Here is a 16,468-nt window from a genome sequence, read left to right on the forward strand (position 1 = left end):
TTTTCTTCAATAATCCATTCCAAGTTGACTGATTTATGCTACTGTAATGCCTGTGTTTTGTTTTTTGCTCTGAGTGTATGCATGTTGCGTAAGTGGGCATGTTTATTGGAATGACCCCCCTTTTGGTATTAGGTAAATAACTGTGAGTTACATACACCTTTTCTTTCACTACTTCATATATTGTGATTAGTTACCTATTGTCTAATTTGAAACAGTGAAACAATTGTGAGGTCTTATTTTTTGTTCTTATAGGAGCATGAAAGAGGTTGCATGTACAAATTTTAGATTATTATTGGAACTACTTTTAATTAAATCACTATAGTACTTGGCCTTAACAATTCTATATGGTTAATATTTAAAAACTCTTTAAGAATTCAGTTGTTAATATGTAACAAAGAGTATCCTTCCTTCTTTTATTTCAACAGCCTTACTAAACGTCTACCAAAAGTTGGCGAAACCATACATGGGTATAAATTTTTCACTGGATTTGGGGGGAAAGGTGCCAACCAGTGTGTTCAGGCAGGTCGGCTTGGGACTAAAACTTCAATGATCTGCAAGGTAAGCACTGGTTTATATAGGTTATTGTCAGTATATTCTGTTGTTAATAAATTGCTCAAATATTAATGCAGACAAAATTTACACATTCATTTTAGCAATTAACAATTTAACAATTAACAATTAGCTGTCTTATCCAAGACAAAAAAAAAAAAATCCTAAGCAGAGTATGTGTATTCTTTTCTGGATGAAAGTTAGTATAATATAGGGATAGGCAAATGATGTACTCTGTGCAATCTAGGACTGCCATAGCATCTCATGATCAAACTTCTAAAATTTTAAAGCAGCTGGTAGCGTTAATATAGAGGTAATACTAATATATTTTGCAGGATCATGACACGCTAAATTAATATATTAGTCTATTCTGCATCTTTCCAAATACACAATCCAAAGTATCAGTTTCGTATTTTTGAAAGAGAAAGATTAACATTTTCTAAATATGTTAATTGAAAATAATAATAATAATAATAATAATAATAATAATAATAATAATAATAATAATACAATATTGTGAAAATATCTAGTTCAGAAGAAACCAACACCTCTTCTACCGGTCCCTTGATGAAAATCGAGTACAAACTAATGTTCACCTATGTAAAGAAAAAACTTTGAACTTTTGGAAAGAACTGTGGGAAAACCCAGTGGAACACAACAAAACTGCCTCCTGGATCAAAGATATTCAACAACAAACAACACGAAACAAAATGGAAAATATTGTAATAACAACTGACATAGTTGCAAAACAAGCAAAGAAAGTCAAGAACTGGAGTGCACCTGGCCTGGACGAACTGCATGGATACTGGCTAAAACACCTAACCAGCCTCTATCATCGCATAACCACTCAATTTGATCAAATGCTTCAAAATGCAACAAGCAAAGAATGGTTAACAGCTGGTCGAACATACTTGATAATGAAAGATCCAGAAAAGGGCACAGAGCCAAGCAACTATCGCCCAATTACTTGTCTGCCAACAGTGTTCAAACTTTTTACAAGAATACTGGCAAATTCAGTATTCAATCATCTGATGGAAAACAGTTTGTATCCAGTAGAACAAAAAGGAAATTATAAAAAATCAAGGGGAACAAAAGATCAGCTACTCATTGACAAAATGGTACTAAAAAATGCAAAACGAAGAAAAACGAATTTAAGTATGGCATGGATTGATTACAAGAAGGCATTTGACTCATTACCCCACAGCTGGATTAACACCTGTCTGGAAAACTTTGGAATCAGCAAAAATATTTGTACATTTTTGAAAGCAAATATTCAAAAATGGAAAACAGTTCTAACAGCAAATGGAAAGAACATTGATAAAGTCAACATCAGACGAGGAATCTTCCAGGGGGACTCACTTTCACCACTACTGTTCAACATCACATTAATTCCACTGACAATAATCCTACGAAAAACAAAACTGGGATACCAAATCTCAAGACATCATGGCAAGATAAGCCATCTACTATACATGGATGACTTAAAAATGTATGCAAAAAGCCCCACTGAACTTAAATCATTACTCAACACAGTTCAACTGTTCAGCAGTGACATCAAAATGAACTTTGGACTTGAAAAATGTGCTATATTATCCATGAAGCAAGGAAAAATGGAAAAAATAGAAGGAATGGAACTGGGAAATGGAAACATAGTAAAAGCATTAGCAAAGGATGATGGTTACAAATACCTAGGCATATTGGAAACAGTTAACATCTTGAATGGAAAAGTTAAAGAGTCAACACAAAAGGAATACATCAGGAGGCCCGCAAAATATTAAAATCAAAGCTGAATGCTGAAAACATAATTAATTATTTTTTTTTTTTATTGAAAAAGTTTTCAAATACAAATTTTTCCCCTTTTTTTTCCTTCCCCCCCTCCTCCCTAACCCCCCTTCGCCACCCATCCCCCCCGCGACTTCTTCACACCAAAAACCTAATTCATAACAGATTACATAATATTTTACCATCGCCTTACTCTCTCCTCTATATACTGACCCTTACTTACTAAAAATATTATTAATATTATTACTTTCCCCTTTTACCATACATTTCAAAAAAAAAAAAAGCAGTCTGCTATAACATTGTATGATAACTTCTAGTTTAACAGAATATTATTATAACTCCCAATTTAGCAATAATCTACCCTTTTTGTCCTCCCCAAAACTTATATCTATGTATTGTTACAACATTTCAAAGCAACCTTCCACTTTAAGACTGTATAATAAATCCTACTTTAACATTTATTCTTTGTGTATATTAATATAACATTTCAAAGCAGCCTTCCACATAAGTCCTAATTTAACTATTCAACTCTGTCCATTTCCTCCACTACCCTAAATATATCACTTAAACATCCCTTTTCTTAAGCTAATCCATCAGTGGACTAACATATTTCCACCCACTTTCCTACAAAATTACCATACACAACAATTCTTAATATCTACAATCCACTGCCCACTCTGCTAATATATATATATATATACATATATTCCGTTATGTAAAAAAAAAAGACAATAACTTTAAATTTATAATCCATATAATATCTTCTTTGATGTCTTTCCACTAGATTGTTGAGTCCCCCATCCATAATTGGGTAACGTAGCATCCTGGTGCAACAGTTTGTTCAAAGTCTTCAGTCTTGATCTGCCCCCATCAGTAATGAGTATCCTCATATATATATAAAAATAAAAACAACCACCCGAGTGACATTATAATTGTATTCCATATAGTTGTAATTGTGGCTTTCATCAGGATTATTAATTCCCATCATCGTAATGGGTAACAACCAGATCTTCTGCATGCCCCAACGTAACTCTCTTGCCTTGTAGCTCAGAATAATTATAATATATTTATCAGTACAAGAAAAGAAATCCAAAATAGATAATTCAAATCCAACAGATTAAGGCTCTTTTCACATCCCAAAATTACGGCATTGCAGAGGTCTGTCACTGTCCTCAGGATGATATTAACCAATACTTCGCCTCCACTATCTTTTCACATATTCATTCATTTTTTTTTTAAAATCACTGGCTTCACCGTTGCTTAGTTTAGAAATTTCTGTTTTTATGAGACCTATTTCTTTTTTTCTTTTCTTTTTGTGGGTTTAATTTCCATCCTGTTTTCCTTTCTACAAGTTGTATATCAACTGATCGGTTTTCATTCTGCTTTATAAACTGATCTTGTTGGATCATCACGTTGAAATCAGATGCCGCTTCTCTCATATTTGTAGATAATCCAGCTGGAGTATCAAGAGAATCCAAAGACAGTTTGTCTACCGCAACCTCTGTAATTCGATGTTTTCCCTTTATTTCCAACTCCTTCTGCTTATCCTGTATTGTGCCTATAGATGTTAAGTTCATTTTCAAAAATTTTTGATAAAATTCTTCCGCTTTTTCAACAGTATCTAATTGGTATCTTTCTCCTTGATATCTCAATATTATGCCAACTGGGGCATTCCACCTAAATGGAATATTTCTGTATTTTAACTCAGTCACCAGAAAACCAAATTTCTTCCTTTCCATTAACATCTTGGGGGGAAGCTCTTTGTAGATCCATATCTTTCTTCCATACAATTGCAAAGTAGAATTGAAGGAATTTTGCACAATTTTATTCCTAATTTCCTTATCTGTAAAATAAATCACCACATCTCTAGGCAATTGCCTTTGCTTTGCAATCCAGGAGTTTATTCTGTACACTCTATCAATCCTACAAAACACTTCCTCAGGTTGAACCTTTAAAATCCCAGCCAGAATTTCAGAAGATATTTTCCTTAAATCATCTCTGTTATTTTCCTGTAAACCTCTGAGTCTGATCGCATATTCTGTAAAATTATAATGCAGCATTAAGACCTCTCTTTCAATCCGTTGTTGTAAATTTTCTGCATTACAAGACTTTTGTTCAACCTCCATTTTAGATTTTTCTTCTGAGCTATTATCTTGAGTGTTTGTCAAATCATTTTCAATTTTTTGTATTTTATTATCCAAATTATCCTCAATTTCTTCCACTTTAGACTCTAATAAGTTAGTATTTTCATCCAACTTAGTCATAAATCCTACCAAATCATTAGCCGTTTTTATAATCTTTCGGTTCAAAATATCAAACTTTAATTGCACTAATTCTTTAATTTCCTGCTTAAATTTTTCAAAGTTCTGATTCACAATCTCATCCCTTCTTACAATCTCCTCCAAAAGAAATTCAATTATATTAAAATCAGTTTTCTGAGACTGGAGCTTTAAAACTTGGTCACGTAATTTGTTAATGGGGGAATCCCCCCCCCCATTGCTTGTTTGTCCGACTTTAATGCCATGTTTCAACACAGACAAACTATTTTTTTTTTAAAAAAAAAGAAAAGAGAGGCAGCAGAGAAAAAAAAAAACCTCTTTCCAACCAAGATCAATATCAAATCTCCAGGAAGAGAAAAAACACAAAAGTAGAGCTTTATTTTAAAGTGTAGCCAAAAATATTTATTCAGCTACTTTGTATCTCAATAAGAAACGGAAGGACTCTCCCTTTCAGCCCCTTCTCAAGCCTCGGCAGTCGCCCCTTTTAAAGGTTCTTTTTTTCCTTTTCCTTTTTCAATAATTGTTATAAAATAAGTGAGATACTTGCAATTCGAGGTCACAGGTCCAGCTCAAATCCCTTCAAATGTAACCAGGAGCATTTATTCTGCTATTTTGTAACTTAATAAGAAACGGAAGGACTTTCTCTTTTCAGCTTCCCTGCTCCAGTTTCGGCAATCGCCATTTTAAAAGGTCTTTTTTACTTTGTTGAATATCCTTTGTAAAATAAGTATTAATACTTGCAATTTAGGGTCACAGATCCAAATCCAAATCTCATCATCTTTAGTTAATCTGTTAAATATCTTAAAAGGCTTGTCTTCGTAGCCTTGTTCTGCAAAAAGGCAGAAGTCTCCCAACGCCCGGAGCGGGCGGCGAGTGCTATAGGGAGCTTCCTCCGCCCGCCCCCAAGAGTAAAAAAAAAACCCCTGGGGGCTACGGAGAGCTCTACCTACACTCACCTGCTCTATCCCACATTTCCTCCTGGAAATGGGGTTTTTCGAGCCGCCTTTGCGCTGTACAGGCGGCTCTTTACAGGCGAAGGGGCTGGCGGTCCCAAGAGACCGTCTGGTGGCTACGAAGAGCAAACCGGAAGCCATAATTAATTAAATTAAATAATGTCCACGAAGTGACATCGACAGGTTGTACCTGCCAAGAAAAATAGGGGGCAGAGGACTATTGTAAATCCATCAAACTGTAGAAGAAGAAAAATGGAGTTTGAATGATTATGTGAACCAAAGTACAGAAAAATTGCTGCAGGCTGTGAAAACGGAGAACATTATAAAAACAACAGAAACAAAAACAGAATATAAGGAAAAACAGCTGGATGACAAATTAAATAGATGGAAAACCAAAGCTTTGCATGGACAGCACTTGAAAAACATTGAAGAAAATGTGATGACAACTTTACATGGGCATGGCTTAAGATGGGAACCATCAAGAAAGAAACGGAAGGTTTAATACTCGCTGCTCAAGAACAAGCACTACAAACTAATGCCATGAAAGCAAAGAGACAAAATCGCAAAAACTGTTTCACACTTAATATGTGAATGCAGCAAAATCGCACAAACTGATTACAAAGCTAGACACGACCGAGTTGCTAAATTAGTCCACTAGTCATTATGTAAAAAATACAACTTTCCTGTATCCAAAAAGTCATGGGAACATAAAGTGGAAAAAGTTATAGAAAATGAGAAGGTGAAGATCTTGTGGGACTTTCAAATACAGACAGATCGTCACTTGGAACACAACATGCCAGATATCAGTTGTCAAAAACCGAAACATACAATTTATTGACATCACGGTACTAGGAGATGCCAGAGTCGAAGAAAATAAACTGAAGAAAATCATGAAATATCGCGACCTGGCCATCAAAACTACAAGGCTATGGATGAAACATGTAACAGTGATACCCATTGTCATCGGGGCACTTGGTACCATGTCCAAGAATTTTATAACATACATCAGCAAATTGCAGCTTCCTGCAATAACACCAGCAAAACTGCAAAAAACTGTGCTACTTGGAACATCATACATCTTAAGAAAAGATACTTGGTTGATACCTAGGACGCTGGCAGCAACCCGTATCAACCATTAGCACCAGTCAATGGTATTTGTGATGCATTTTTTATTGTTCAGTTGACTGAGTTTCATATTTAATGAATAAAGATGATGATGATGATAATAATAATAATAGCCTTTATTGTCATTGTACATCATGTATACAACAAAATTGGTTTAGCCTCTACTGGTGCAATCCATAATAGAAAATACAAGACAACATAAATAGTATAGAGAACTTGAAATGTTTGCAAATATTTTCCCCATAGGAACAAAGTCATTTTATTCTAGTGTCTAGCCACTCCTTTTTCTGCTTTCTCTTTTCTACTAGAACAGGGGTGTCAAACTCAAGGCCTGGGGGGTGGATCTGGTTCACAGGGTGCTTAGATTTGGCCTGCGAGGCTGCCCTGGAAATAGCAAAGGACCAACCCACGGTGCCTCTGCCAGGGAAACGGAGATCAGGAGAGTCACACACGGCCCTCCCAAGCTCCGTTTTCACTGCCAGTGTTGCAGGACGCTATCACAGCCAAAAACAGAGCAGGTGAGGGCCGCAGGTGGCCCTCCTGAGCTCTGTTTTTGCTGGCAGAGGGTTGCAGGAGGAGTCGCAGCCAAAAACGGAGCTTAGGAGCCCATTTTCACTGGCAGTGCGCTCGGGCCATCACAGGCGCCCCCAAGAGGATTGACGTTGAGCTGGCCACACCCACCTTGGCTCCCTGAGGTCAAACACAACCCTGATGCAGTCCTCAATGAAATCGAGTTTGACACCCCTGTACTAGAACCTAAAGGTCCACCAACTGGAACTATGTGCAAAGCAATGAATCAGGATAGATAATACTTGAAAAATAGTATAAATTCATGTATGAGATTGTCATAAAGTACTTTGTTTGTTTCATTGTAGTGGATATATTAAATCCACCCATTTTGATTTGTAACCCTGATTTATGGCTTAGCATGATGCCTGATCTCAAATTGTTGTGGTTTATTAAGCAAACCATAGCTTAATGCAGTGTATCAATCCAGTTAATAATTGAGCACATGGAGCAGACTTAGAACATTTTTCAGTATCAAAACTGAATTCATGGTCGTCTCTTAAGGCAAGGGTCCCCACTCCCCAGTTCATGGATTGTACCAGTCTGTGGCCAGTTGGGAACCAAGCCGCGCAAGCAGCAGACGAGCGTGCAAAGCTTCATTTGCGCAAGAAGCAGACATACATGCACAACCTCTCCCTGCCACCGTTGCTGCCTGTCCGCAGAGCCAGAAAGGTTGGGGACCACTCTCTTAAGGGATAGGCATTGCAGTCTAATTCCCAGAGAGTTTTTTTTTTTTTTAATTTTCACAGATACCCAAAGACACACAGAACAGTTGTTGATATAAAATGTAGAGAAGTAAGTCTGTGCTTTTTCAGAAGTAGATGTAAAGGAATTTTATTTGTAAGTAACCGAAAGCTATTTCAGTTTTGCCCACCAGTTTCTCATAATGTATCATGTTATAACAATCATTTATCTGCAATTTCAACTGAAGGATTTATTCAATGGAACCCTTAATAAAATGTTGCCATGTGAGATACACTGCCCAGAACTTCAGGGCTTCCAGTTCATATCCTTGTTACTCATTTTACAGTATTTTGTTTTGTTTTGTTTTTTCTCTGACATTCAGCATTTGGTGACTGCTGTGCATCCTCTGCCATTACTAATCTGTGCATAGATAGGATTCTCCCATGGGTTCATTCTTTAAGAAATATTTTCCATGTCTATCATTTCACAGGTCATAGAGCATATTATGTTGTTAGTTTTCTTTGGTTCTATAACTAACTGTATTTTCAATAAATCTTAAATTTTGTGATTTCATCATCAAAGATACTAAATGCAGAGTTGGAAAATCTAAACTTCTCATTACATATTTTTAAATATTCTGTAACATTTTATTGATTAAAAATTATTTTTATTTAAATTACCTGACTGTCCAACTTCAATATACTTTTAAATGCGTTCATTCCAGAGAAAAATGGTGTTACTCTCCCAGTCTTCAGTTCTATATTCATATAGAGGGGAGGACTCCCTACTGGATTCAGTACTTCTTGCTTTTGAGGAAGATGTTAAAAAGGGGGTTTAATCATGTTATAAAGTCAGTGATATGACTTATGAATGAGGTGTAGCAACATTGAGGAATATAAAGATCCTGTTTCCAAAATATGACGGTGGAGAAATGTAGAATAAAATTTTATTGGTTTTAAAAACAACCACTACATTTTTATTCTTGCATATTCAGAATATTTGCATTTTGAAATATTTTTAATCACTGCAAAGCAGATATTTCAGGGGTCATCTCCAGGGCTAATGGAAGCTCAACAACATGGAAATTCACATCTTGCCCCTCCTTGAAAATGTTGTCCAAGATGAGCTGGGTAATCTGAAATATGTAATGTTGTTTATTTTTGCTCTGTAGGTTGGGAAGGATTCTTTTGGTAATGACTACATTGAAAACTTTAAAAAAAATGGGATTCCAACAGGTATCTTCCTTATTTTAATTCAGAACCAAATTATATGAATCACTATATTCTGAATCTATGATTTGCAAAGTTCTCCTCAATGAGAAAATGAATAGAGTAGTAAACAAACATCTACCATTCTTCATAATATTTTTTTCTTCTGTTGTATCCTGTGCAATTCTCAAAGACGGTTTGGACAAGTCCCTGCAGTTTTCTTGGCAAGGTTTTTCAGAAGTTTCTTTTTCTTTTAAGATTTTTTTATGCCGCCATTATTATTTTTGTAAATAACTCAAGGTAGCAAATATACCTAATATTCCGTCTTCCTCCTATTTTCTCCAACACCAACAATCCTGCAAAGCGAGTTGACTTGAGAAAGGCTGGCTGGACCAAAGTCATCTAGTCAGCTTTCATATTTGATTTTTTTTCCATGTTTGAAGTAGTTTGCCTTTGCCTCTTTCCTAGTGTTGTGAGAAAATAACTGGGTCAAGATCATCTAAGCTGGCTTTGTACCCAAGGAAGGACTAGACCTCACAGTCTCCCAGTTCCTGACTCCTTCATAATGACTAGAATTCAGTTAAAGTAACCGCCAACATAACACAGATGAAAAAATACTTCTTCCTACATAACATTTAGACTTGATTCTAACCACTTGGTTACCTCACAGCTTATGAGGTAAATGGATTTAACACCTGTATTGTGGCATAGCATATAAATTACCCCTGTATGAGAGCTGTGATGGAAATCAGCAATTCCCACGGCAAAGATGGTTGTTATGTAGAACAGCCATTCAGCTTCAGGGCCGCTATGTATCACATAAAGTATCTGTTAATTCAGAAAAAAACAGGAAAGCCTTGTGAGGGGTCCTTGATGCTCTTTGAGCTTGGTTGTTTTCTTGCAGACATTTCATTATCCAAACTAGGTAATATCATCAATGCTAGTGATGATTTAAAAAGTCATGTGTCAAGCCCTCTAAGGATGGTAATCTCTGGAAACAATAACCATATAGACCTTTGTAGCTAGTTGGGTAATGTAACAATGTTGAAAGCTTATCAAAGCAATTTTCCCATTCAATTTACACTTAGTTGCTCTGTGTCTCTCACGTTTCCACCCTCGTTTTTTTTGGGGGGGGGAATATATTAGTTCTGTTTCCTCCTCTGCCTTCCTAGATTCTGTAGGGCATTCCATCATACCTTAAATTTAAACATCAAGACTATAATACTAGTAATTGATATGTTCTCACTTGCTACCAGCAATCAACTGTTGAGTTTAAGGCTTCATCTAGCTCAGGACTGTCAAACTCCTGGCCCATGGGCCGGGTGCATCACGCACTGGCCACACCCACACCCGGTTTAGCAAAGGGGGGAAAAGCCCCTATACATCATGTGACACAACTGTGATAATGTGAGTTTGACACCCCGGATCTAGCTGAACTGTGAATCTTCTGCCAAGTCTAGCCAAGGAATCAAGCTAAGTAATGAAATGTGTGATTTATTGCCAAATTCTGGTTGGAGGAACATGACAGCCATTGGTTAATTTAATTTAATTTAATTTAATTTCCAATTTATATACCGCCCTTCTCCCTGAGGACTCAGGGCGGTGTACAGCCAAAATAAGAACATAGAATACAAATATTAAAAACAGTTAAAAATATGTATAAATTTGGCCCAGAAATTAAGAAATCACAAACCGATTAAAAGAATTTAAAAAATTTCTTCTTAAGCCAGCCCGGCTTACTGGAAAAGATGGGTTTTAAGGGCACGATGGAAGGCACTGAGGTCATGGATTCTCCTTATCTCAGGGGGCAACTGATTTCAGAGGGTAGGAGCCCCCACAGAGAAGGCCCTCCCCCTGGGGGTCACCAGCCTACATTGTTTGGCTGATGGCACCCTGAGGAGGCCCTCTCTGTGGGAGTGCACGGGTCGATGGGAGGTCGTCGGTAGCAGCAGGCGATCTCGCAGATATCTAGGCCCTATGCCATGGAGCGCTTTAAAGGTGATGACCAACACCTTGAAGCGTACCCGGAAGACCACCGGGAGCCAGTGAAGCTCGCGCAGGAGCGGTGTTACATGGGAGCGCCATGTTGCTCCCATCACTACCCGCGCTGCTGCATTCTGGACCAGTTGGAGCCTCCGGGTGCTCTTCAAGGAGAGCCCCATGTAGAGAGCGTTGCAGTAGTCAAGGCGAGAGGTGACGAGGGCGTGAGTGACTGTGCACAAGGAATCCCGATCAAGAAAGGGCCGCAACTGGCGAATCAGGCAAACCTGACAAAAGGTCCCCCTGGTTACAGCCGTCAGAGGTTCCTACAAGGACAGCTGCATATCCAGGAGGACTCCCAGATTGTGAGCCCTTTCAGTGGGGGCCAAAGTCTCGCCCCCAATAGTCAGTGATGGAGTCAACTAACTATATCGGGATGCCGGGAGCCACAGCCACTCAGTCTTGGAAGGGTTGAGCTTGAGCCTGTTCCTCCCCATCCAGATCCGCACAGCCTCCAGGTACTGGGACATCACTTCAAGGGCATTGTTGGGGTGGCCTGGGGTGGAGATGTACAGCTGGGTGTCATCAGCGTACTGATGGTATCTCACCCTGAAGCCACGGATGATCTCACCCAGCGGCTTCACGTAAATGTTGAACAGAAAGGGCGAGAGGACCGATCCCTGCGGCACTCCACAGATGAGAGGCCTCGAGGTCGACCTCTGCCCCCCTGCCAACACAAACTGCGACCGGTCTGAGAGAAAGGAGGAGAACCACCGCAATACGGTGCCTCCCACCCCCAACTCTTCCAGCCGGTGCAGCATGATACCATGGTTGATGGTATCAAAAGCCGCTGAGAGATCTAACAGGACCAGAACAGAGGAACAACCCCTGTCCCGAGCCCTCCAGAGATCATCAACCAACGCAACCAATGCCGTTTCCATGCTGTGCCCAGACCTGAAACCCGCCTGGAATGGATCTTCCCCATCTATGGTCTGTAGCTATTACAAAAGTATATAAATGGAATCTGTCTTATAGATGGAATATTCCTCAGAATGTAATTTATAGAAAGGTGAAAATTTGAACAGGCTATAGCCACTAACATGTAGTTTCCAGGAAGGATTTGGCTAGACATTGTTAAATTTAGGTCAAAATCCAATTTTAAACTATTTTCAACACATTTGTGCAGAGTAAACGTACTTCCAGATAAACATGGATAGGAATGTACTATTTTACTCTAAAGGAGCCAAGGTTTTACAAGAGTTACTCTGTTTCCTGAGCTAAAGGAGTCACTTTACGGGTGATGTTTTTCCTAATAAGCAGAGCAAATTCACACTGTTTTAACCATGACTTTGACTTGCATGTCTATGTGAATAACAAATGTACTATAGCTGCCAGTAATATTTGTACTAAATTTAGATCAGTTTTTTTCCTGAAATACAGAATTAGCCACAATTAATTAAACTTGAGCTTGTGTTTGCTGTCATGTGGGTGTAATTTAGCATGTTTCCCTGCTTCTGGCATTGGTATTCATTATTAACATTTTAAAAGCCAGCTGTTCAGCTGTAATGTTTGCTGATGTAACACACTAATTTGTATATTTGCTGAAAGATCTATACAACTTTTTTCTTTCTTACCTTAGAATTTGTAAATCAGACAGAAGATGCTGCAACAGGAGCTGCTTCAATCATGGTCAATAATGAAGGTACATATCAAGGAATAAGCTGAATTTTCTTAGATTTGAATTATGTATGATGAGACATTAATTTTGTCAAGTTTCATTTTTTAAAGATATAACTAAGGGAGTTTCCCCACATGTTGCATATCTATACCATTGAGCCCAGAAGCAAATACACATAAGCCTATATCATTAGACTTTGGATGGCATGTGTTTGGGGTTGAACAGACCTGGCAACAGGATTACAGGACACAGCTGATAACTTGTTGTTTTTTCTCTGTCTCAAATATTTCATATGCTTTATATAGAATGAGTCAAAGGAAGCAATGTAAACTATAGATTAAGCTTTTACAAAATCCTGCAAACCCATTCATCTCTTAACTAAAGAAGGATTAGTGACAGTCCTCTCCTCATATACCCTATGATCAAATTCAGTAGCACTGATTTCATTTTGCTGAAAATGATTACACCTGGTTATTGTGTATTGTGAATTTTGATCAGGAATGATGAACAATTATGCCTGGAAACCCCTCTAGAACAGTGGTCACCAACTGGGGATCTGTGGACCACTGGTGGTCCGTGAGAAAATTTTGGTGGTCTGCAGAAAAATTAATTGCATTTTTTGTATTGCACTAAATCAGGGGCCCTCAAACTACAGCCCCTGGAACAGATACATGCAATGAACATTTGTGTTACTGCAGAGAGTCTTCTCCTTCTGGGTCTTTTTGTGTGGGTCAGAGCGGGGCAGAAATTCCGACTTGAGGTCTACTTTGGCCTCCTGGTGCGGGGCTTTGGGCAAAGACTGGAGGGAAGTGCTGCTGGTGGCGAAGAGCCGAAGGACCTTGTTCCAGTGAGACTGCATCATGGCCTGAAACTGGCTGACCATCTCAGCCCGCTGAGCCTCCAGGCACCTATACCTGGCCTTGCACTTCCGCAGGTCTTCCCTCAGATCCAATTTGAATTGAGCTTTTTTGCCAACTCTTTCTCCTGGTGGCTGCTTAACTCCAACAACTGTTTCCTGTTTGGGGCCCTAAGGAGCCTGGGTGGGGAAGCGAGGAGTGGCTGGGAGGGGAGGGGCGAATAAAGGGTTTCGAGGCCCCCCTCACCGTGAGTGACATTGAGTTGGCCATGCCCACCCAGTCACATAACCACCTAGCCACGGCCACCCAGCCGGTCATTAGGCAGATCATATTAGTGGTCCGCGGGATTTAAAATTATGAATTTAGTGATCCTTGAGGTCCAAAAGGTTGGTGACCCCTGCTCTAGATTATTGGACAAACATGGCCACAGAAACAAAAGAAAGATCCCTTCTAAATGAGAATAGCATTATAATGTAATTTAATGTAATTTACATTTATAATGTAATTTACATTATAATACTATATAACATAGCATTACATTACAATACTACAGCGGAGAGACAATGTCTTCAGTGGCTGAGTTTTAGAACTTCTCATATCAGTTTGTTAAAACAATTTCATAGCATGGTTCTTGGACATCACAGGGCACTGAAGCACCAGCTTATTGCTCATAGAATACCATCATTTAACTTCCTGACACTTTTCTATATGTTGAGAGCCCCTTCAACTTGGAAATCAGGGCAAGCTTGTTTCAGCTTAGCTGTGTCTTTTGCTATTAATTACTAATTGCAGTTCAAAGAAGTCAGTCTTATTTTTTCCATACACAAAGAAGCTTGTGTGCAAAAGTCTTAAGTGCAAACTGGGAGTTGCAGTGGCTGTAAAAGAGTGACAAGTGAGATTAAAGAATGAAAATGAAGAAAGTTCGCTGGATGTAATACTAGCTTAACGAACTTGGTGGCTGATACAGATTGCAGACTAGAAGCTGGCTTTTTCCATCTTGGCATCTGGTAAACACAGAAGAGTTTTCACACACAGCTATTTCCAGAACTCAGCTTTGGGTGTTGAACTGCTGTAGGTTAATTTGCTTATTTTTTGCCACAGGGAAAAATGGTTTGGAAAGTACTTCGTAGTGTGACAATTGTAAATAATTGTCTTTGAGCTTTTTCCAGTCTGATGCTCCCTAGAAGTGTTTTGAATTCAGTTCCAAGATTCCTCCAGCCAGTATGGAATAGTAATGTGGGGACAAATATTTCATTTGGGTTGTTTTTTTCTAGTTCTCTTTCCTATGATTTTTTTTCATATTTTACACTAGCCTGTCTATCCTTATCTTTAAAAATAAGAGAGAAGATTATAGAAGTAGCCCTGTAGCTTAAGTTAGGATATTATAACCCACTAATTAAAGATCAGTGCTCTAGATTCGGGCTTAATTTCTAGAATCCTGGGTATCTCAACAATTATTTATGCATACCTATAGTTTCAGTTCTCCTATGTATCTGAAAGAATAAGTAAAAAAAAAAACCCATTTTGACAAAGATGTCAAATAAAAATAAATTTCACATCTATAGAACTGTGAATAATCTGACAGTAATGAATAGGGTGAGAAACTGATGAGAGTTCCAAACTGACCAAAAGAAAATATTTTATGCAAGTAGATCATCCAATGTTCTGTCATGAAAGATTGTTGATAGCCCCTAGTTCCGAAGCTTCATGAAAACTCTGTATAAACAAATGACAAGTTTATCAATGACCATAATAACTAAAAAATGAAGTCTAGTGGGTGAAAGAATATGCCTCCAACTGAAAGACCTTTGGCATAAACATTGGGGGTTAGTTACCTCCATGTGATATCTGAATGATAACTATTAAATAAAAATATTAAAAAAAAACATTATAAACAATGACAAAAAATTGCATGCACCCTTATCATTATTGCTGACCACAAACAACATAAAAAACAATGAAACCTATAAAACATTACCTCAGAAAATTAGGAGGGGAATGAAAAATTTTAATAATGTACACATAAACCACATATCTGTTCCATGTTATATCATTTCCCCATTCATGATGACATTTAGAACTTCAAAAAGAAATTCTATGGCCTTAAGGTGACCAATTCCATCTACTTTATCTCTTGTACTATCCCTTTGGTAATGCACCATTAATAGCAGTCTTTCAAAATACTACTAAATATATCTGTAGAAGATTTCAGAAAGTATGCTGACCATCCTGAGACTTTAGGTTGGCATTTTTATGTTGAGCAATCTTTCACTGAACATATCTGGGAGGAGAAAAATGTGGGCTTTAGCCAACATTGTTTGGAAAATTAAATTCTTCTGTGAGAATGATCATTACACCATTATTCCCATCATTGTATTTGGGGGTGGCGCATTTTGAACCTAAGACACTCTGAAGTTTAATTCCGAAGGAATGTTTGCAAAGTAGAGCTTTACAATCCATAATCACATAGCTACTTATGATTTGAAAGGCCTGCTTAAGAATTTGACAGCAGCAAGTAGATGAAAAATAACTTTGAATGTTGAGCAGTTTACTCATGAATATTGTCAAGAACTACACTGTTGGCAAATGCATCTGCTGCACAATCTGCACGAGTAAGAATAAGCAAATTCATTCTAGAAGAGATATAACTCCACAAATGCCAATATACTGGGGTTTTATTTCTTGTTGCTAGAAGATTCCCTTGGGGTATACATGGTTCAGATGCCAAAGCTTAGGAAGACATTGCCATCATAATTACTTCAGCAACTGCCTTAAAAGGCAGTTTAATCTCAACAAGTCCTTGGAG

General features: G+C 38.0%; 1 protein-coding gene across 1 annotated transcript in view; it reads left to right on the forward strand.

The window, feature by feature from the left end:
• Positions 1 to 16,468, forward strand: part of RBKS (ribokinase) — a 68,266-nt gene that overhangs the window by 22,305 nt on the left and 29,493 nt on the right. The window contains exons 2-4 of the mRNA XM_070932450.1: positions 426 to 558; positions 9,111 to 9,174; positions 12,767 to 12,829. Of these exons, the coding sequence (XP_070788551.1) occupies positions 426 to 558; positions 9,111 to 9,174; positions 12,767 to 12,829 (260 nt within the window). The remainder of the gene's footprint in view (positions 1 to 425; positions 559 to 9,110; positions 9,175 to 12,766; positions 12,830 to 16,468) is intronic.

This window comes from Pituophis catenifer, unplaced genomic scaffold (genome assembly GCF_029215685.1).
Source record: "Pituophis catenifer annectens isolate HBS135680 unplaced genomic scaffold, rPitCat1.0.hap2 SCAF_1, whole genome shotgun sequence".
Taxonomy (NCBI): domain Eukaryota; kingdom Metazoa; phylum Chordata; class Lepidosauria; order Squamata; family Colubridae; genus Pituophis; species Pituophis catenifer.